Source organism: Trifolium pratense, linkage group LG6, assembly GCF_020283565.1.
Source record: "Trifolium pratense cultivar HEN17-A07 linkage group LG6, ARS_RC_1.1, whole genome shotgun sequence".
Taxonomy (NCBI): domain Eukaryota; kingdom Viridiplantae; phylum Streptophyta; class Magnoliopsida; order Fabales; family Fabaceae; genus Trifolium; species Trifolium pratense.
Window position 1 is genome coordinate 40449046 of NC_060064.1, and position 23356 is coordinate 40472401.

At 32.0% G+C, this 23356-nt stretch overlaps 2 protein-coding genes across 2 annotated transcripts; both read left to right on the top strand.

Moving 5' to 3' along the window:
• The first annotated feature begins 288 nt into the window (after positions 1–288).
• LOC123892268 lies at positions 289–2334 on the top strand. Its single transcript, XM_045942071.1, has one exon. It carries the CDS (start codon positions 289–291, stop codon positions 2332–2334), a length of 2046 nt encoding a protein of 681 aa, XP_045798027.1.
• A 1597-nt stretch (positions 2335–3931) lies between these two features.
• LOC123890224 lies at positions 3932–7939 on the top strand. Its single transcript, XM_045939785.1, has 2 exons — positions 3932–6797; positions 7111–7939. The coding sequence occupies exon 1, from the start codon at positions 5358–5360 to the stop codon at positions 6096–6098; it is 741 nt and encodes a 246-aa protein (XP_045795741.1). The 5' UTR covers positions 3932–5357; the 3' UTR covers positions 6099–6797; positions 7111–7939.
• Positions 7940–23356: the final 15417 nt, after the last annotated feature.

The window sequence follows — 23356 nt, forward strand, 5'->3', positions numbered from 1 at the left end:
ATATCAAAAAAATATCTCTCAGAGTAGGGAATCGCCTACCCAATCTGAAATGAGTTTTCATTTATGATGGATCTTTCCCCAGGAAGTAGTTGGAGGCAACTCATCAATGATGAGTTCAACCAAGATAGATATAAAGATTTCAGAAATTGGTATTTCAAAAAATTCAAAGATTTTGAATTAAAAGAATTGAAAGATAATTATTATGATTATTTATCTCAAATACAAAGTTATGTTCCTTTTGTAAAATGGTTTGTTAAGTATTTTCATAACAGAGTTAAAAGTGAAATTATGGTTTTACAAAATAAGAATTGGAATACCCATAGTGGAGAGGTTATAATTTCTCCTTTTCCTCCTGAACAGACTATAAGTTTAGGAAAGAATGTTGAGGCTACAGCCTATTTAAACCTCCAGAATCAGAAAGTTGAGAATGATTATATTACTCTCAAAGAACTAAATGCAATAGTTAAATCTCAAAATTACACTAATTCTTTCCTTATTTGTTTAGGTGACCAATTTATGTCCCTAGAAAAAGATATTACTGATTTAAAAAGACTTTTTGAAGAACAATTAACTAAACAGAATCTAATTCTAAATCAATTAGAAAAGAATAAAATTGATATGGAATCCTCAGAGATTATTATTAATAAAGATGTCCCTATCATTCAACCACCTATAGCGGTAGAAGGATTTAAATTAAAATCTAATAACGATGAATTTATTCATGTTTTAGAAGAGAAGCTTAAGCAACTTCGCTTAAATGTCTTATCTCAGAAAAATATATCCGACACCTCTGATATAGAGGATATTGACCAATTAGCAGAAATATTTGCTAATCATGAGATAAATGATCAGGTTGCTCAAATAAATCCTATTTATGCTCCTAAGCCAGTGGAAAAATATTATTATAAGAGGCCTTCGCCTCAAGATTTACTCTTTGAAGAAGCTGAACCCTTTCAGAATTCTTATTCTGGAAAGGCCATTTATGAATGGAATATTGATGGCTTAAATGATAAGCAAATTATTGATATGATACACAGAATAATTATGTATTCATCTATTTGTAAACAACAGGATAATTCTGATAGCTCTATAGCGTCGTTTATAACAACTGGATTTGTTGGTCAACTGAGAGGTTGGTGGGATCATTATCTCACTGATGCTCAGAAGAGAGAAATTCTCTCTCATAAAAAGTTTATAAAAACTAAAACGTCAAGTAGTAATACTACTATCACTACTACTGGAGAAGAAGATGCAGTTTATACACTATGTCTTTCTATTCTACAACATTTTGTAGGAACTAATATACCCATTGCTGAGAAATTGCAAACATTATTGCAAAATCTTAGATGTCCATCTTTAACTCATTTTAGATGGTATAAAGATACTTTTCTATCTAGAGTTTTTCAATTAAAAAATCCCAATTCTATGCATTGGAAATCAAAATTTGTAGATGGTTTGCCTCATCTTTTTGCGGAAAGAATAAGACAAACTCTTAGAAATAATAATGATGGAATAAATATTAATTATTCTGATTTAACTTATGGCCAAATTATTAGTACATGTATTAATGAAGGTTTATCTTTATGTAATGACATAAAACTTAAAAATCAACTTAAAAAACAAAAATTAACTGAAAAACACCAAATAGGTGAATTTTGCGAACAATTCGCTTTCGATATAGAAAACCCTCCTGAAAGCCGGAAGAAGGGTAAAATAGATAGGATAAGACCTTATAAAAGTAGAAGAAAGGATCAATCAGATACTTATAAGTATTCGTATAAGAAAAAATGTAGGAAAAATTATTCTAAACCAAAGCATAAGGATTATACTCCTAACTTTAGCAGAAAAAGAAAAGCTAAAAAGCTTGACATAACTTGCCACAAATGTGGAAAGATTGGCCATTATGCCAACCAATGTAGGACTAAAAAAGCCCTAAATGATATTGAGGATGAAGAACTTAGAAATCAATTAGAAAAGGTTCTTCTTATTAATTCGGAGTCTGAAGTAGAATCCTCTGAAGAGGAGGTTAGCTATAGCTCTTCTTCAGACACATCTGATAACAATAGTTGTCAATGTAATGAATTAAATTATTGGAAATCCATAGTAGAGATGAATGGTCTAAATGTTTTAACCAGTGAACAAGATGAAGCCTTAAAAGCTTTAGAGTCTATTCAAGATGATAATTTGAGAAGGAAATTAATAGAAACTTTAATAAAGGATAATCTTAGAGGAAAAACTCCTTTAATTAAAGAAGCCCCTTATCAGCTTAGCGAAGTCTTATCTAGGTTTCGTCAATCTAATGAACGTGAAACTCCTGTTTCTATAAATGATTAAAAAGAGAAATAAATCTTTTAAAATCTGAAATTTCTTATATTAAGAATAACAACGATGTTTTAGCCAGAAGAATTAGTTTATTAGAAAATTCTAATAAAATAGGAAATATTGTTTCTGATGATAACAATTCATCACCTAGTAATAGCTATCTTAACCTCCTTGAAAGGGTTACATCACAAAAATGGTTTGTTAAGATAACTCTTGTTATTAACAAGAGTTTTATCCTTGAAAATGAGGTTGCCCTAGTCGATAGTGGTGCAGACCTTAATTGCATTCAGGAAGGAATAATTCCAACAAAATATTTTGTTAAAACTACCCAGTCTCTGACTCAGGCAGGAGGAGACAAACTCCAAGTTAACTATAAACTATCTAATGCCTATATTTGTAACAAAAATATTTGCTTACCAACCCATTTTATCTTAGTAAAGAATTTAACTCATAGAATTATATTAGGTACCCCTTTTTTGCATAATATTATGCCTATTGTTAATATTGATCAAAAGGGTATTACTACTTATATAAAGGATCAAAAAATTATTTTTGAGTTCATAACAGATCCACAAACTAGGATGTTAAATGAAGTAAAAGATATTCTTTTGAAAAAAGAAAAACAATTATGTTTTTTAAAAGAAGAAATTAGTGTGCTTAATATTAATGAGCAACTTGAAAATTATGATATTAAAAAGAAAATTAAGTCTTTAGAACAAGATTTTACTACTGAAATCTGTAATGATCTCCCAAATGCTTTTTGGGATAGGAAGAAACATGTTGTTTCTCTACCTTATATAGACGACTTTAATGAAAGTCAGATTCCTACTAAAGCTAGGCCAGCTCAGATGAACAATGATTATTTAAATTTATGTAAAAAAGAAATACAATCTCTTTTAGACAAAGGTTTAATTAGACACTCTAAGTCTCCTTGGAGTTGTACTGCTTTCTATGTTAACAAGGCTGCTGAGAAGGAACGAGGCGTTCCTAGACTGGTAATCAATTATAAACCCCTTAATAAGGTTTTAAAATGGATTAGGTATCCAATTCCTAATAAAAAAGATTTCTTAGATAGGTTAAATGATGCTTTAATTTTTTCAAAATTTGATATTAAAGAGCTATTCTCACACCACGGAATATATAATTCTCCTACTTCCTTAGGCAAGATTTCCAAAGAAGGACCAAATTTGATCCACCAATTAAAAAACCAATTTGGTATGGGTTTATCCACAATCTCTGGATTTACCGAGAAAAACCAAGAATGTTTGTTTTTCGGATTTTGATAATAAAAAGCTTGGGTAAAAGCCTGGATATAATCCCAATAATTAAAGTAGATATATTTATCCTCAGCAATTTTTATTGCTTTTTCTCCGTTTGGATTTAGACCCCATTCTCTTGGTAATAATATTTTATTTATGTGACATTTACTAAAGTTTATAAAACTTTCTGGGTTATTATTCTGGTAATAATGTGTTATAATTACTGATTCAGTAACTGTTAGCAAAATTTCTAAATTTGGCCTTGATTTGCCATAAAGTCCAGCATATCCTCTGGATTCTAAGTATCTTGTTTTGATTGACCATCCGTTGATAAGTGCTAAAAAGTAGTAAATTTTCACATATATTTTAAGCACTTATTGACTTGTTTTATAAAGTTATTTCAAGTAAAAACTAGTCTTTATAAGTAAATTAATATTTTAGCTATTTTAACTCATTTTCCCTCACTTTTATAGATTTTGTGAATTTATTGGGAAAATGGAGACTAAGCAAGTACTTGGAGACTAAGCAAGTTTATGATTGGACAAGAAAAATAAAGAGGCAACTTTTGTCCTTTGTTTAAACACACAAGAAGATTTTCTATTGGACCAAAATTAGCAAAGTACAGCACCGTTTCTTTTGACTCTTCACTAACTAAGTTGTCTTGGTTAGAGCAGTATCACATGTAGTCTGAAAAGCATGATCAAACCGCCTTCCTTCTACAAGTGGCTTACCATCCATAGTTACTTTTCAAGCCTATTTAAGCATTGCATCACCCATTGTGAAAATCAGGCAATTCCATTCACTCTCACAACACGACCAACACGAGAGAACAGAGAGCTAAAAACATAGGAGAAAGGCAGAGAGTGGGCGAACGACGGAGGAAACGAGTTGGATGCACACCAACTGTTCGAGAAATCAACCGGTGCTGTTATTTCATCTCTTTTCTTACTTGTGTAAAGCTACCATGGTAATGAGTAGCTAAAGACACTTTTGTTGGGATTAGGTGTAAATTAGTCTATTAGTATGTATTTCTATTGATCATGGTTTTATATATGGTTTTAGTTGTCTCTCAATATTGATGTTATCTTTGTTTTTATTGTTTTAATCTTTGATTTGAATTGTTATAGACATATACCTTTTGAATCTAAGAACTAGGATAATATCTATTGAACTCTAAATTCTAGACATAGATTTAGGTTTAATATTCACTTAGAGTATCGAATCTTAATGCTATTGTATTGATTGACGATCCGAGACATCGGAGGTTAATAGATGCAATAGATATCTCGGCGTTATCTGGACACGAAAACGTTCGACGAGCGATACGTGATAATATTGATAGATGACTAAAACCTGTGTAACTGATTAGGGGAATATGTATGAATGAGTAATTGAAATCTAATCCCAGCAATTTAATCTCTCTGTCAAATTAATCATCTTTACTACTTTCATGTATTCGCAACTTTCGTAATCAACCAATCTTTGAAATCCTTTACTTGAAATTATATTAATTGTTGAACGGCATCGATATCGCATCAGTCCCTGTGGAGACGATAAAAACATACTTACTTTTGTACTTTCAACAAAATGGCGCCGTTGCCGGGGACTGGCGTTTAGATATTGGAGCATTGCAACAATTTATATTCTTTTAAGTATTTGTGTATATTTGTTTATATTGTATAGTTTTTCTTGTACTAATCCTTCTTTGCTAGACAAAGAAAATTGTTTTTCTTGTGTGTTAAATCCTTTTTCAGATTCCCCATTAAAAGTTAAACCATGACTGATCGTGGTTATTACAACTTCTATACTCCGGGTGAGTATGAATCATATCAACAGTTTCCTCCTTATAATTATGGGCAAACTTCAGAGGCTAGATTGGAGGAGACCATGATTAAATTCATGGAAATGCAGCAGCAACAAAACCAACAGATGCAAGACCAGCACCAACAGTATCTGAAAAACAGTCTTGCACGGGCCAAAAATTTGGAAAATCAGCTTGTTCAGTTGGCTAAACAGTTAGCCAATAACAATAACCAAGGAGGAACATTTCAAACCAACACACAAACCACTCCTGACGAGAAAGATAATAATCCAATGAAAAATGAGGAAAGTGGAGAGAGTGTGAACGATGTTGAAAACAATGAGGAAGAAAGAATGTGTGATGGATATGGTGTAGAGAAAATAGTGATAGAAATAAAGACACCACATGAAGTAGAACTTCCTCAAGAGTCACCATGTATTGAGAAGACCAGCACTGTTGATAATGAAGAAGTGATGATGGTTGCAGAAGAAATTGAGGGATTACTTGACAAGGAAATATCAATTGAGCAAAAGAGGGAGATGGAGAACCAGGCGTTGATTGATCGGGTAATAGACGAAATTTGTGCCTTTTTCAACAAAAAAGAATTGGGGAGGATATGGACTCCGCAACATCTATATCTAAAGTTCATGGAGTTCCTCCCTAACCGAAGGAAAAAGACGGACGATGTTCTTTCCGTTTCGTTTTGGCCACCGTAACATCTCAGGCGTCGAGCTACCGACGTTAACCAAGCGCTTGTTGGGAGGCAACCCAATTTTCTATCTATACTATTTAAATTATGCAATTTACAACTTTAGTACACTTAAGCATGTTTTGAAAATGAGCAAAAACTGAACCATTTAATCTGATGTGAAAATTCTGCATTTTTTGACAGTTTTCATGAATTCGCTAAGCGGGATTTTCTTGGCTAAGCGAATTTGACAGAATTTTGAAACTATTTTGTGTTAATATCATATAAGTTCAGGTTGTGATACTTTGGTTGAAAATTGTTCTCGAAGATCAAATATCTACTTGTTTTGTGTACTCATGTGTTAATCCTTTTTGAGTTTTCATGTAACCAAAATTGACTCTTGTGTTTGTCATCTCTAAAGCTCAACATGGCAAACTCTTGTGGAACTTTTTCTCTTAACATAAGGCTGCTATCTTGAATTAAAATTTTGATTGTGTGATTTTGCATTAACTTGTCTTTGTTGATTGTGAAATTTTGGACTTATGTTAGGGGTTGTTCTAACTAAGCATAAGTGGTGACTTAATGTTTTAGAATGTGATATCTTGAATTCTTGGTAGATCAAAATTTAGGAATCACTGCTTGCTTTAAAGAAACATCAGGGACTGTTTTTCTTAAGCTTAGATGTTGATTATGTTCTATCATGCTGCTGCCCTGTCATGTTCAGATTGTTAGTAGGTCCAAATTTGAATTCTTTATGAGTTCCATAAGGATATTTTTGCAAAATTCTTGACTTTAATCATCCATGGGAAACCTCATTTGGATTTGGTGCTTCATTATTACTTCTTTGAATATAATGTTTGCAATTTCTAAGTGTTAAAGCTTGGTTGTCATCACTTGTTGTCTTAGCAGTGAAATATGTTCAGTACTTGTTGAAGTTTAATGACATCAGCACTTTCATTAAGCATACACTTGTCAAATTTTATAAGCTTAATTGAATTATAGTGTAGCTTTGTAACTTATGTGCATAGTAATGTTTTTAGTGACAGGTTTTGAGAAAAAGAGGCATCACAAATTTTACACTTTGTTCAAATTTGCTAAGCAAATTTCAGCTGGCCCAGCGAACTTGACAGCTATGTTCCTTTGTGCTTCAATGTTTACAATTGTTTCAGATATGATACTCAAGAAGCTGCACAAATGGCATGGCCTATGGAAAGGCCATTTTACTCGGAGGAGGTGAGAAGCTGCTGTTGGTACCAAGGAAGTGAAGAAGATCCAGACAACTGACAAGAGAAAGATAGACCGAGAAAGCTCTCCAAAACTCTGTGAAGTTTATTTTAAATAGCTTTCGGTTAAATTTATGCTTTATCTTAATTTATATTTCTCTTGTGGTCTGAACAACATGTTGATGGTTGATTGAAAAAATGGTTCAAAATTTTGATTTTTGAATATCATGTGCATATGAATTGAAATGTCTAGGTTTGTGATTAATCAAATTCAAATGCATGATTAGAATAATTTTTCAATTGCTTTAGTTGAGGTCAAATATTTGTGATTATCTTTGAATGTTAGGATGAATTTGAACCAAGTAGCTTTATTCAATTTGATTTCATTCATTCCTTGTTAACATGATTAATTGATTATGAATCACGTAGACCTAGCCGGGAGAGATTGTGTGAACCTTCCATTGTTTATATATTTGAGAGCCGACAATTGTGTTTAACTCTGTTGATTTTAACTGAATCTTGCTATTACTTGATGTGTTTGAAGTCATGGATATGATCAAGGCCTTGTTTCTTTTTGAGTGGTAACTACTTAAGCCAAAATAACCTACCTTGTGAGTTAGTGTGATCCTTTGCTACCCCCTTGAGCTAAAACTTTTGAAAATTTGTTTGTTTTGAACCCTTGAACCACAATAAAGAAAAACAATGACTTGACCCTTGTCTTAGGATGATTGAGCATTGAGTTTAAGTAGGGTTAAAAACAAGTTGGGGAGAAAGAGGTTATTTGTTTGAGAAAAAGAAAAAAAAAAAAAAAAGTAGTTGAAAAATTTGAAATGTTGAAAATGGTGATTGTGAAAAAGAAAAAGAATTTTGAAAAAGATCTTACAATCAAAAGAAATCAATGAAATTGAAAAGATAAAAGAAAGAAAAGATTGTGGCATACAAAAAGAATTACCAAAAGAAAGAAACATGGGGAAAGTGAAAGAGGGTGAATAGCTTATGTGATGAAAATTCTCAAGAATTATGCTCTCTTATCCTTAAGGCATTTTGAATCCAAAGAAAAACAATGATTTCTTGTAGCCTAGCCCCATTACAAGCTTAAGAAAGACCTTAGTGATCCATGATTGATGACATGTTTTGTGATTATGTTGAGATGTATGTTTGAATTGATTTGTTGTGAACACATTGTTTGGATTGAGAGAAACACTACACCCTTGAGATGAAACACTTGTGAGAATTGTGATTCTAGTTGATTATCTTGTTGATTTGGAAAGCTTGAAATCTTACTTGAATTTTGAAACTATTTCACATTCATGCTTTGATTGTTTGATGATTATGAAGGTTTGATTTTGAACTTGCAATAAATTGAAAATCATGCAAACTTGAAATGATTGAAATCCAAAGTTTTTTGATCATAAATCTTGATTGAATTGTGCACTAATGATGTTTGAACCATGTTTTGAAAGTTTATTGTGGACTTTTGTTTGAGGACAAACAAAGTTCTAAGTTGGGGAGAGTCCGTCATTACGGGTTAATGACAAATCTTCGTCATCAATGTGAATTATTTTTTCAGTGACAGGATTTTCAAAATATTCAGATGCCTGTTCCTTTGATTCATTAACCATTATATCTTTGTAAGATATTATCTTATTTGAAGATGAAGAAGGTTGGTCTTCCTTTTTAGGTGGGGCAGGCAATTGCCTGAGTTTTCCCACTGTGGTCCAATCCCCTATTAGGGAAATATTAGATTCTTGGTAAGGCAACATATTGTTACCTCCTCTTCCACTGCCAATTCCACGGCCAAATCCGCGGCCTCGGCCTCTTCCCCTATAAGGGGTTGTCATCACCCTGCAAAAATTCACGGGTTAAGTAGTTAGCAAGAGAATTATTTTCTCCTTTAATATATTGAATATCAAATTCAAAAGCAGATAATTGAGCCTGCCAACTAGCAAAAATATGTTTTGCTACAAGGGTTTTTACATCCTTTTCTATGATTGATTTAGCAGAGCTACAATCAATTCTTAAAAGAAATTTTTGATTTAATAAATCACTTTGAAATTTAGAAATACATTTAATAATAGAAAGCATTTCTTTTTTAATAGTCGAATATTTCGACTGAGTTTGGTTCCATTTACCAGAGGTAAATCTAACCAAAACTTCTTTATTAGTGTCAGGACTAACTTGTTTTAGTATCCCTCCATAACCAATATTGGAAGCATCAGTTTCTACAATTTTAAAGAACTTAGGATTTGCCAGAGACAAGCATGGATGACATTTAACCCTGGCTTTAATTCTCTGGACTGCCCTAGTATGAGCATCTGTCCATGGATCAGGCTTATTCTTAAGCCTATTATAAAGAATGGCAGTATCACTGGATAAATTTTTATAATAGTCTGAAATATAATTCAAACTTCCTAAAAATCTTTGTAATTGAGTTTTGTCTAGCATGAATTTGGATGTAAAAACCCTTGTAGCAAAACATATTTTTGCTAGTTGGCAGGCTCAATTATCTGCTTTTGAATTTGATATTCAATATATTAAAGGAGAAAATAATTCTCTTGCTGACTACTTAACCCATGAATTTTTGCAGGGTGATGACAACCCCTTATAGGGGAAGAGGCCGAGGCCGCGGATTTGGCCGTGGAATTGGCAGTGGAAGAGGAGGTAACAATATGTTGCCTTACCAAGAATCTAATATTTCCCTAATAGGGGATTGGACCACAGTGGGAAAACTCAGGCAATTGCATGCCCCACCTAAAAAGGAAGACCAACCTTCTTCATCTTCAAATAAGATAATATCTTACAAAGATATAATGGTTAATGAATCAAAGGAACAGGCATCTGAATATTTTGAAAATCCTGTCACTGAAAAAATAATTCACATTGATGACGAAGATTTGTCATTAACCCGTAATGACGGATGGTCAATCAAAACAAGATACTTAGAATCCAGAGGATATGCTGGACTTTATGGCAAATCAAGGCCAAATTTAGAAATTTTGCTAACAGTTACTGAATCAGTAACTATAACACATTATTACCAGAATAATAACCCAGAAAGTTTTATAAACTTTAGTAAATGTCACATAAATAAAATATTATTACCAAGAGAATGGGGTCTAAATCCAAACGGAGAAAAAGCAATAAAAATTGCTGAGGATAAATATATCTACTTTAATTATTGGGATTATATCCAGGCTTTTACCCAAGCTTTTTATTATCAAAATCCGAAAAACAAACATTCTTGGTTTTTCTCGGTAAATCCAGAGATTGTGGATAAACCCATACCAAATTGGTTTTTTAATTGGTGGATCAAATTTGGTCCTTCTTTGGAAATCTTGCCTAAGGAAGTAGGAGAATTATATATTCCGTGGTGTGAGAATAGCTCTTTAATATCAAATTTTGAAAAAATTAAAGCATCATTTAACCTATCTAAGAAATCTTTTTTATTAGGAATTGGATACCTAATCCATTTTAAAACCTTATTAAGGGGTTTATAATTGATTACCAGTCTAGGAACGCCTCGTTCCTTCTCAGCAGCCTTGTTAACATAGAAAGCAGTACAACTCCAAGGAGACTTAGAGTGTCTAATTAAACCTTTGTCTAAAAGAGATTGTATTTCTTTTTTACATAAATTTAAATAATCATTGTTCATCTGAGCTGGCCTAGCTTTAGTAGGAATCTGACTTTCATTAAAGTCGTCTATATAAGGTAGAGAAACAACATGTTTCTTCCTATCCCAAAAAGCATTTGGGAGATCATTACAGATTTCAGTAGTAAAATCTTGTTCTAAAGACTTAATTTTCTTTTTAATATCATAATTTTCAAGTTGCTCATTAATATTAAGCACACTAATTTCTTCTTTTAAAAAACATAATTGTTTTTCTTTTTTCAAAAGAATATCTTTTACTTCATTTAACATCCTAGTTTGTGGATCTGTTATGAACTCAAAAATAATTTTTTGATCCTTTATATAAGTAGTAATACCCTTTTGATCAATATTAACAATAGGCATAATATTATGCAAAAAAGGGGTACCTAATATAATTCTATGAGTTAAATTCTTTACTAAGATAAAATGGGTTGGTAAGCAAATATTTTTGTTACAAATATAGGCATTAGATAGTTTATAGTTAACTTGGAGTTTGTCTCCTCCTGCCTGAGTCAGAGACTGGGTAGTTTTAACAAAATATTTTGTTGGAATTATTCCTTCCTGAATGCAATTAAGGTCTGCACCACTATCGACTAGGGCAACCTCATTTTCAAGGATAAAACTCTTGTTAATAACAAGAGTTATCTTAACAAACCATTTTTGTGATGTAACCCTTTCAAGGAGGTTAAGATAGCTATTACTAGGTGATGGATTGTTATCATCAGAAACAATATTTCCTATTTTATTAGAATTTTCTAATAAACTAATTCTTCTGGCTAAAACATCGTTGTTATTCTTAATATAAGAAATTTCAGATTTTAAAAGATTTATTTCTCTTTTTAAATCATTTATAGAAACAGGAGTTTCACGTTCATTAGATTGACGAAACCTAGATAAGACTTCGCTAAGCTGATAAGGGGCTTCTTTAATTAAAGGAGTTTTTCCTCTAAGATTATCCTTTACTAAAGTTTCTATTAATTTCCTTCTCAAATTATCATCTTGAATAGACTCTAAAGCTTTTAAGGCTTCATCTTGTTCACTGGTTAAAACATTTAGACCATTCATCTCTACTATGGATTTCCAATAATTTAATTCATTACATTGACAACTATTGTTATCAGATGTGTCTGAAGAAGAGCTATAGCTAACCTCCTCTTCAGAGGATTCTACTTCAGACTCCGAATTAATAAGAAGAACATTTTCTAATTGATTTCTAAGTTCTTCATCCTCAATATCATTTAGGGCTTTTTTAGTCCTACATTGGTTGGCATAATGGCCAATCTTTCCACATTTGTGGCAAGTTATGTCAAGCTTTTTAGCTTTTCTTTTTCTGCTAAAGTTAGGAGTATAATCCTTATGCTTTGGTTTAGAATAATTTTTCCTACGTTTTTTCTTATACGAATACTTATAAGTATCTGATTGATCCTTTCTTCTACTTTTATAAGGTCTTATCCTATCTATTTTACCCTTCTTCCTGCTTTCAGGAGGGTTTTCTATATCGAAAGCGAATTGTTCGCAAAATTCACCTATTTGGTGTTTTTCAGTTAATTTTTGTTTTTTAAGTTGATTTTTAAGTTTTATGTCATTACATAAAGATAAACCTTCATTAATACATGTACTAATAATTTGGCCATAAGTTAAATCAGAATAATTAATATTTATTCCATCATTATTATTTCTAAGAGTTTGTCTTATTCTTTCCGCAAAAAGATGAGGCAAACCATCTACAAATTTTGATTTCCAATGCATAGAATTGGGATTTTTTAATTGAAAAACTCTAGATAGAAAAGTATCTTTATACCATCTAAAATGAGTTAAAGATGGACATCTAAGATTTTGCAATAATGTTTGCAATTTCTCAGCAATGGGTATATTAGTTCCTACAAAATGTTGTAGAATAGAAAGACATAGTGTATAAACTGCATCTTCTTCTCCAGTAGTAGTGATAGTAGTATTACTACTTGACGTTTTAGTTTTTATAAACTTTTTATGAGAGAGAATTTCTCTCTTCTGAGCATCAGTGAGATAATGATCCCACCAACCTCTCAGTTGACCAACAAATCCAGTTGTTATAAACGACGCTATAGAGCTATCAGAATTATCCTGTTGTTTACAAATAGATGAATACATAATTATTCTGTGTATCATATCAATAATTTGCTTATCATTTAAGCCATCAATATTCCATTCATAAATGGCCTTTCCAGAATAAGAATTTTGAAAGGGTTCAGCTTCTTCAAAGAGTAAATCTTGAGGCGAAGGCCTCTTATAATAATATTTTTCCACTGGCTTAGGAGCATAAATAGGATTTATTTGAGCAACCTGATCATTTATCTCATGATTAGCAAATATTTCTGCTAATTGGTCAATATCCTCTATATCAGAGGTGTCGGATATATTTTTCTGAGATAAGACATTTAAGCGAAGTTGCTTAAGCTTCTCTTCTAAAACATGAATAAATTCATCGTTATTAGATTTTAATTTAAATCCTTCTACCGCTATAGGTGGTTGAATGATAGGGACATCTTTATTAATAATAATCTCTGAGGATTCCATATCAATTTTATTCTTTTCTAATTGATTTAGAATTAGATTCTGTTTAGTTAATTGTTCTTCAAAAAGTCTTTTTAAATCAGTAATATCTTTTTCTAGGGACATAAATTGGTCACCTAAACAAATAAGGAAAGAATTAGTGTAATTTTGAGATTTAACTATTGCATTTAGTTCTTTGAGAGTAATATAATCATTCTCAACTTTCTGATTCTGGAGGTTTAAATAGGCTGTAGCCTCAACATTCTTTCCTAAACTTATAGTCTGTTCAGGAGGAAAAGGAGAAATTATAACCTCTCCACTATGGGTATTCCAATTCTTATTTTGTAAAACCATAATTTCACTTTTAACTCTGTTATGAAAATACTTAACAAACCATTTTACAAAAAGAACATAACTTTGTATTTGAGATAAATAATCATAATAATTATCTTTCAATTCTTTTAATTCAAAATCTTTGAATTTTTTGAAATACCAATTTCTGAAATCTTTATATCTATCTTGGTTGAACTCATCATTGATGAGTTGCCTCCAACTACTTCCTGGGGAAAGATCCATCATAAATGAAAACTCATTTCAGATTGGGTAGGCGATTCCCTACTCTGAGAGATATTTTTTTGATATATTCCCTGAGGAATTTTATTTTCACTTATGCGAATATTTTCAACGGATTCAATATCTTCTCTTACTTGAGAAGTAGAGGCTCTAGAAAGCTCTAAAGGGGCAGTGTGGAACTCACTAGTAGAATACCTGGATGACATGGTTCTAGGAATTTTTATACTCCTCTGAGGAGTAAATCTTATTTCAATATCTCCTTCAGTAGTTTGGGAAATTTGGTCTGTATCCGTATTTATTATAGGATCAGGATCAACCTCTTGAGGTAATGTCCAAGTTTCAGGAAAATTTATTTCATTCCATTTTATTAACCTATTTGTTGCAACATTAGAAGTTAATAAATTAGTTTGGACTAAGGTTGTGGTTCCAGGAAACGATATTTGTTTCGCTTTGGGATTAAGAGTATTTAAAACTCTATAATAAACCCTATAGCATATTGCTATTATTTCACTACCAGTTTTATAATTATAACCATTGGTATGAATTGTTAATTGCATAGCATCACTTAGGTGCTTATCAGTTAAAGATAAACTTAAATTAGGTGAAACATCAAAATATACTGGTCCATGACATAGACTTGTTTCAATTAAAGCAGCTAGAGAAGGCTTGAAATCTTTACACCTACCATCTCTAACATAAGCCATTATAATAGAATTTAACCCTAACATAGTTAAAGGTTTAAAGGCTATTTGGATTAATCCAATATGAATAAAATTATATCCCTTAAAAGGAAGTAAATCTGCTTTACTTAATAATTTTATAGTCTTGGTATTACCAGTAACTTTGATTGTTCGCTCAACTGTTTTAACAGCATAACGAGATAATATATCAAAGGTTCCAAATTTATAAATTTGTTTAGAAGGAACAGAAGGAATAGTCCATCTGTTTAATTTTTCCAAATTTTTTGGATATTCTATAGAATCTTCATTCTTTATTAAATTACTCTGATTATCATCATAATCTTCAGAGTCGTTCATAAAACAAAACAAGGGTTGTTATGACTGGCAGGATAGTAAATTTGTCTGATGAAACTACCAATAAAATTTTTTCAACAAATTTTCAGTTTTCTGAGCAAACGCAAATAGCGTTTAACTATCAACCCAAAGGGATAGACAGACCAAGTCTCAAATCTCAGAAGTTACATAGTTCTTAGGAAAAACAGGCAAAAGATCAACCAACCCCTTCCCCGGGGAAAACGGGATCAAGCCTTACACTAAGAAATATGTCAAGTTCAAAAGAACAAAGAAAATTGGTAAACTAAATTTTACTAATTTTTTCATCAGATCTATTTACTAAGCTGTCAAGCCATAACAGGAGTTTAGCAACTAATTGTCATTACAATTAGTAAATTAAGAGATTGGGATATACCTGAATCGTTCAGTATGGGAAAGGCTCTGATACCAAAGTGAGCACAAAATGTATATAATTTTAGAATAAGACAAAAGTGCTACAGTCCGTCGCAGCGGTGTATATAGTAGGAAATGGTTTTATTTCTCTGATATTATAAAAGAGTTATTTTACAAAGTTGGTTACAAATGAGGCAAAGGCCCCTATATATAGCAAAATAAGGGATCACTATTTGATCCGGTAAAGGCAACATTAACCTACAGCTGTCCAAACAAACGATAGTGGGATAATGCCGAGTGCTCAATGGGCCCCATCGTCACATCTGTCTCACTATTATACAATAAAGCATATAATAAAGCATAAAATTACAATTCACAAACGGACAACTGACATATTAATTTGTTGACTTTAATAAAGTTGATAAAGACCTATTTGTCTTCTTTGGCCGACAACAAGGTTCGGCTAAATTATGATTACCCTTAATTCATCCTTACTGGCTCTTGTCTTTCTTGGTTTTTATTGATTGAATCATGGCATCCCAGAAATCTTCCTGGGTAGGTTCATCATCTGGCTGAGATTCTCCAGCTAAACCTTCAAACATATTTTGACCAACAGATCCCTGGGAAGAGGTAGACATATCATCTCCTCTTACTACTGTTGAGGGAAAAGTACTAAAAAACTGGTTTTTCATATGATCCAAAATTCTGATCATGACTTCTTCTTCTGATTCTTTAGGATATTTCCTTTGAAAGTAATCTTTTAAATCAGCCATAGAGTACTGGTAGCTATGTTCTTTTGTGCGTGTGGCTTTATCCTCATTGATAACAATTTTTCTGGTAATAATGTGTTATAGTTACTGATTCAGTAACTGTTAGCAAAATTTCTAAATTTGGCCTTGATTTGCCATAAAGTCCAGCATATCCTCTGGATTCTAAGTATCTTGTTTTGATTGACCATCCGTCATTACGGGTTAATGACAAATCTTCGTCATCAATGTGAATTATTTTTTCAGTGACAGGATTTTCAAAATATTCAGATGCCTGTTCCTTTGATTCATTAACCATTATATCTTTGTAAGATATTATCTTATTTGAAGATGAAGAAGGTTGGTCTTCCTTTTTAGGTGGGGCATGCAATTGCCTGAGTTTTCCCACTGTGGTCCAATCCCCTATTAGGGAAATATTAGATTCTTGGTAAGGTAAAATATTGTTACCTCCTCTTCCACTGCCAATTCCGCGGCCTCGGCCTCTTCCCCTATAAGGGGTTGTCATCACCCTGCAAAAATTCACGGGTTAAGTAGTCAGCAAGAGAATAATTTTCTCCTTTAATATATTGAATATCAAATTCAAAAGCAGATAATTGAGCCTGCCAACTAGCAAAAATATGTTTTGCTACAAGGGTTTTTACATCCTTTTCTATGATTGATTTAGCAGAGCTACAATCAATTCTTAAAAGAAATTTTTGATTTAATAAATCACTTTGAAATTTAGAAATACATTTAATAATAGAAAGCATTTCTTTTTTAATAGTCGAATATTTCGACTGAGTTTGGTTCCATTTACCAGAGGTAAATCTAACCAAAACTTCTTTATTAGTGTCAGGACTAACTTGTTTTAGTATCCCTCCATAACCAATATTGGAAGCATCAGTTTCTACAATTTTAAAGAACTTAGGATTTGCCAGAGACAAGCATGGAAGACATTTAACCCTGGCTTTAATTCTCTGGACTGCCCTAGTATGAGCATCTGTCCATGGATCAGGCTTATTCTTAAGCCTATTATAAAGAATGGCAGTATCACTGGATAAATTTTTATAATAGTCTGAAATATAATTCAAACTTCCTAAAAATCTCTGTAATTGAGTTTTGTCTAGCATGATATTCGGAAATTTTGAAGCAAATTCAATACTTCTTTCTATAGGAATAATAGTTCCTTGATCAATCATATGACCAAGAAATCTAACTTTAGTTTGAAATATTTTCATTTTAGTGGCTGATAAAACTAAACTATTGCGTTTAACAACATTTTTAAATATCTTTAAATGTTTTATGTGTTGATCAACTGTTTTAGAAAATACTAAAACATCATCAATATAAACTATTATAAATTCAGAATATTGATTAAAAATATCATTCATAATTTTCTGAAATTCAGAAGGAGCATTTTTTAACCCAAAAGGAAGGACATTCCATTCGAACTGTCCAAAAGGTACAGTAAAAGCTGTTTTGTACTTATCATTTTCAGATATCTGGATTTGCCAGTACCCTGATTTCATATCAAATTTTGAAAAAATTAAAGCATCATTTAACCTATCTAATAAATCTTTTTTATTAGGAATTGGATACCTAATCCATTTTAAAACCTTATTAAGGGGTTTATAATTGATTACCAGTCTAGGAACGCCTCGTTCCTTCTCAGCAGCCTTGTTAACATAGAAAGCAGTACAACTCCAAGGAGACTTAGAGTGTCTAATTAAACCTTTGTCTAAAAGAGATTGTATTTCTTTTTTACATAAATTTAAATAATCATTGTTCATCTTTGGTGTTGAAAATATTTTGATGCTATTGCATCAAAATAAGAGAAGATATTGAATCCGTTGAAAATATTCGCATATATATATATATAATGCTTCAAGATTAAGGACACATGTTAAGATACTTTAAATAGTAATTACTTATTGAATAAAACAATTTTTACTTCTCAAAAGATAAAATCCACAGTTTTATATTCTCTTTATAAAATTTGTTTTCATTGAAGTGTTATTGAGCGATGTAATATTACTCAAATGTTACATCGGTGTAATTTGATCTCATATATATATATATATATATATATATATATATATATATGGGGGCTGCTAATTTAGACCCAGTTGGGTCTAAATTAGCAAGGTGCACCTTTTGAGTTGGACAAAAATACCCTTTCTTTTTATAAAAAAAAAAAAAAACATATTGGCGCTGATCCAGTGTCGCGCGCCTACCGCAGGACCACCGTTACAGACCGTTGATTTCCATCAGACGGCCAAGAGATGATCTCATCATGGCTGTCGGATCAATCAGACAGTCTAGATCATCCAGATCCATGATAAGTCAGCGCGTGCACCACACTAGATCTGCGCCTGGAGAGAGAAAATTTTATTTTTAAAAAAGCAGGACACGTGTCAACTGCTGGGTGGTTGGCGTGTTTTTTTTTTCATTTAATACTTTAAACTCAATTATTTCGTTGTAAATTAATTTTTTATTTTTTTATTTTTATACCAAAATTCATAATTTTTTTTTGTCTACAAATAGAGACTTGGTTCGTTTGATTTGGACACAAAAAAAAAACTCAATTTTTCACTACCTTTAATTATCTTTATATAATACTGTGAAACCATTTAGCTGGTAGAATGGTTTCACAGTATAACTCTCTGAAACCATTTTACTGGTAGAATGGTTTCAGTGAGTAATTTCTTAATTGTTTGCTTCTGAAACCATTCTGAAACCATTTAGCTGGTACAATGGTTTCAGAGCGTTGTACTTTGAAACCATTTCACTGATAGAATGGTTTCAGGGGAGTTGATTCTTAATTGTTTGCTTCTGAAACCATTTTACTGCTAGAATGGTTTCACAGTATAACTCTCTGAAACCATTCTTCCAGCTAAATGGTTTCATAGTAATATATAAACATAATTTTTCACTTCCTTAATCTCGTTATTTATATGTTCTATTGCATTTTAAATTATGTGTATCGTACTAAGTACGTTACTTGTGTGTTGTAATTTAACACGCACCACTCAATCAACTCACTGAAACCATTATACCAGCAAAATAGTTTCAGAATATAACTCTCTGAAACCATTCTACCGGCTAAATGGTTTCATAAGCAAATAACTAAGAATCAACTCAATGAAACCATTCTACCAGTAAAATGGTTTCAAAGTACAACTCTCTGAAACCATAGTACCAGCTAAATGGTTTCAGAAGCAAACAATAGTTTTTAATTACCGTTTTATCTCATTTAATTAACGAAAAATAGTTTCAGGTCTCCAAAAATTTCATAAAATATACCAAAAGTTCCAGAATATTATCTAATATTTTATTAGAAACAAATAAAAAAACAATTGGTTTCAGAGTACAAATCTATGAAATTATTATTATCATTTGTTAAATGGTTTTAAATAATCAGCGGAATTTGTGAAAATAATTTCATGACTTGAACTATGGAGAGTGAGGTACACAAGAGGGTTCTAAATAATTCATAGTACTTTACATAAAATTTTGGAAATTTTTTATGGAATTATAATATTTTTAATTACCTTTTTAATCATTTAATTAACTAAAAATAGTTTCCGGTCTCCAAAAATTTCATACAATATACCAAAATTTCCAGAATATTATCTACTATTTTATTATGAAAAACTAAAAAAAAAATAGAGCCTCCCTGAGGCCGCACGCACCCCCACGCGCCTCCGGTGAGAGTGGGCGTGGGCGACGCACACTGTTCATCGTCCCCCCACCCGTTTTATGCAGAAACGGGTCGCGCGACCCGGTTTTTGACCCGGTTCGATCTCCCTCAATACTCAACGAAACTCGACGTTCCTTATATGGATTTTGATCGTTTTTCAATTTTACAAAGGTTTCCGGTATTAGTTTTTGAAATCGGCGTTCGATTCGCACGTAAAATGAGGTCGAAATTTGGAAGAAATTTAAAAAATGTAATAGTTGTTGTTGTTGCATGGGGGGCGCGCTATTTTATGATGCAAATTACATACATGCCCCAGTTGCTCTATTGTTTCAAAAAAAAAAAATGGGTATTTTTGTCCAACTCAAAAGGTGCACCTTGCTAACTTAGACCTAACTAGGGTCTAAGTTAGAAAACCCCTATATATATATATATATATATATATATATATATATATATATATATAGGGAATGTATCCGGTGAGAACTGATAATTATTGTGAGAGAGAAATGAGAACTATTAATAATATCCATCAGATTTAATTGACGCATTAGATTAAAATTCTCTCACTCACTTAAAACCTCATGTGATTTTATTTGTGCAAATTAAAAGATCTTGCTATATATAATATTTCCTAATCTATTGATGCACCTCCCACCAACAAAACCTACCGAACAGCTAATACCTCTTTCTGTTTGTTTTTTTCTTCACCGCTTGTCGTCATCTTCTTGTATCATCTTCTTAATATTCGTAAGGTTATCTCAACGATGTCATTTCTTTTTCGGTAATAAAATTATTTTTTTTATGTCAATTTTTTTTATAGTAATTGACGTAGAAATTTTTTATATTTCAATTTCAAACTCTTTGTCAACAATGGCAAAAAGTGATAGCAAATAAACTTACAAATATAAAAAAATGATACAAGAAGAAGATGGTGGCAAGCGGCAAGTTATGGAGTAAATTAGAGGAGTATATTACTGTTGGTAGTTTTTGAAGTGGGAGGTGCATTAAAAAATTAGGAAAATAATATTATAGAAATAAATTAGGAAATAATATATATATATATATATATATATATATATATATATATATATATATATATGTGTGTGTGTGTGTGTGTGGGAAGATATTTTAATTTGCATAAATAGAATCACATGAGGTTTTAAGTGAGTGGGAGAATTTTAATCTAATGCGTCAATTAAATCTGATGGTTATTATTAATAGCATGCTATTGACTATGATGACACATGGTCATATTAGGATTTTATAAACAATTTAGAGTATTTCGTAAGTTTTTAGGTATAATTACATGGTTTAAATATGGTTATAGCACGAGTCGAGACATCACAGAATTTTAGAGATGGTTTGGTTGAAACCTCACATGTGAGGACTGGACTAGCCCACATTGGGTGAACCACGATAAATTTCTTGTGTTGAATTCTCTATTCATATTTGTTCTGGATTGGGCCTAAAGCTGACCCAAATCCACTCTTGTTAGGACGTCGAGGACGGCCCAACAAGGACATGGTCTTGTTCGTCCGTATCAGCACACACGTTTCACACGTGCTCCTCGTACTGAAGACACGTGCTCATCTGAGCGTACCCACTTCCCCTGATACGTGGAACAACTCAACCAAGATGAGGACAAAATAATAGTTTCTCCCTCCTTCCAAGGAGAAGTTCCGACAATAATAGCTGCTTTGCACGACCCATTAAGGGGACCTTTGGCCCAGCGTTGTGGGCTCTATAAATATCCTCCTTCACAGGAGCGTCATGTATTCTATTCTCATTCTAACCTAACTCTCATATTTGTACCTTTGAACTCTGAACTGACTTAAGCATTAGAGCGTCTGCAGGTACAACCGGGGCCCCCCTCCGGTGGATTGCTCAACATACTCTGATCAACAGGTAAGATCAATATTCTTCACTTTCAATAATGTATGTTTGAATTCACACACACATAATCACTTGGTTCACGATGTGGGGCTAGTCCAGTCCTCACAACTGTGAGATTTTCACTAAAATGTGTGAGAGAAACCTTCTTAACTTATGCTCCTAATTGAGACTTTTACAATATGTATTCTCTAAGCCTCAAGAGGCTCACAGCTCCGAGAAAGGGAATAATCCGGATTTTTAAATTATTTGGTAGAATCGTCAAGAATTCAATTAAAAACTATATATGGTATAATATGAAATTAAAATACTTTACAAAAAATAATATTAAATATTGATTAGTCATCGCTAATGGTGGTGGAAACTTCGTACCAATATCATGATAACAAAAAAAAATTATGCGTTAATATTTTTTTTACCAAAATCCATTTTTGTTGAGGAAGATATATAGTGAAGGGTATATTTATTGTTTATATATATATATATATATATAAAAGAAAAAAAATAGAATAGATTTTTTAAGAAATTAGAAACAAATAATAATTTATTTAATGAAATTATTCTATAGTTTTAATTTGTTTTTGTATGCAAGAGCACTTGAGATGACGTTGGTCTTTTCTAGTTTTACCAAGGTTTTGGGTTCGATCCCTTAATTATTTGGACACACAGTAGTGTTAAAACTCTTAAGATAATTTTCCGTTTATTTGGAATCCATAAAGCTCAAGTGATTAGTCTTTGCAGTTGCGTGCAGTCAATATCTAGTTTTTTAAAAAACAATAATAATGAATGAATATCAGAAAATATTAATTAAATAATTAGAAATTAAAAGTAAATAAAAAAATTCATGAAGGAATTGAATGAAATTGTGGTATTGCGAGCCATATGATGAGGTGAGTTACCGGTGGTGATCGATATCATCAATCATCAAAATAGTCAAAACAAATAAATAAATTATATGAGTTAGGATCAAATGATCCATGGCAATAAAATTCATACCCGCGGGTACCCACCCAAACCATACCCGCTTTGACGGAGAAAACCCGAGTTGATTGGGTTTGGGTTCGGGTTTGGGTTTTCCCCGATTTCAAAAGATGGGTTTGGGGCGGGTAATGGGTACATTGATACCCACCCCGAACCCGCCCCGCTTATACTAAAAATTAGATTTCACCTCTTTTAAATTAGAAACGCTTAAACAATCTCTTAAATTACGTTCATATATTTATTTTTTATTTTAATTTGAGTATTACACAAACCATTTTCTCTATTTTTTTTTTCTTTATTTAAAAAAATATTGTTGAGAGAAAATAATTTTGGACATTTAACTTTTTTTTTAATAAAAAAATACTAAAATATAATCTAAATTCATGTAGAAAGAGACGTAATGGGGATACCCGAAACCCGATGGGGATACCCGATCCCTGTTGGGTATGAGTTTGGGGTTATCATTTTTATCCCCGTTTGAATTTGGGATGGATTTGGAGAAACCCGAACTTTATGGGTTTGGGTTTGGGGAGGGCAAAACTCGTCCTCGCCCCGCCCCATTGCAATGCCTAGATCCAAAGGATTA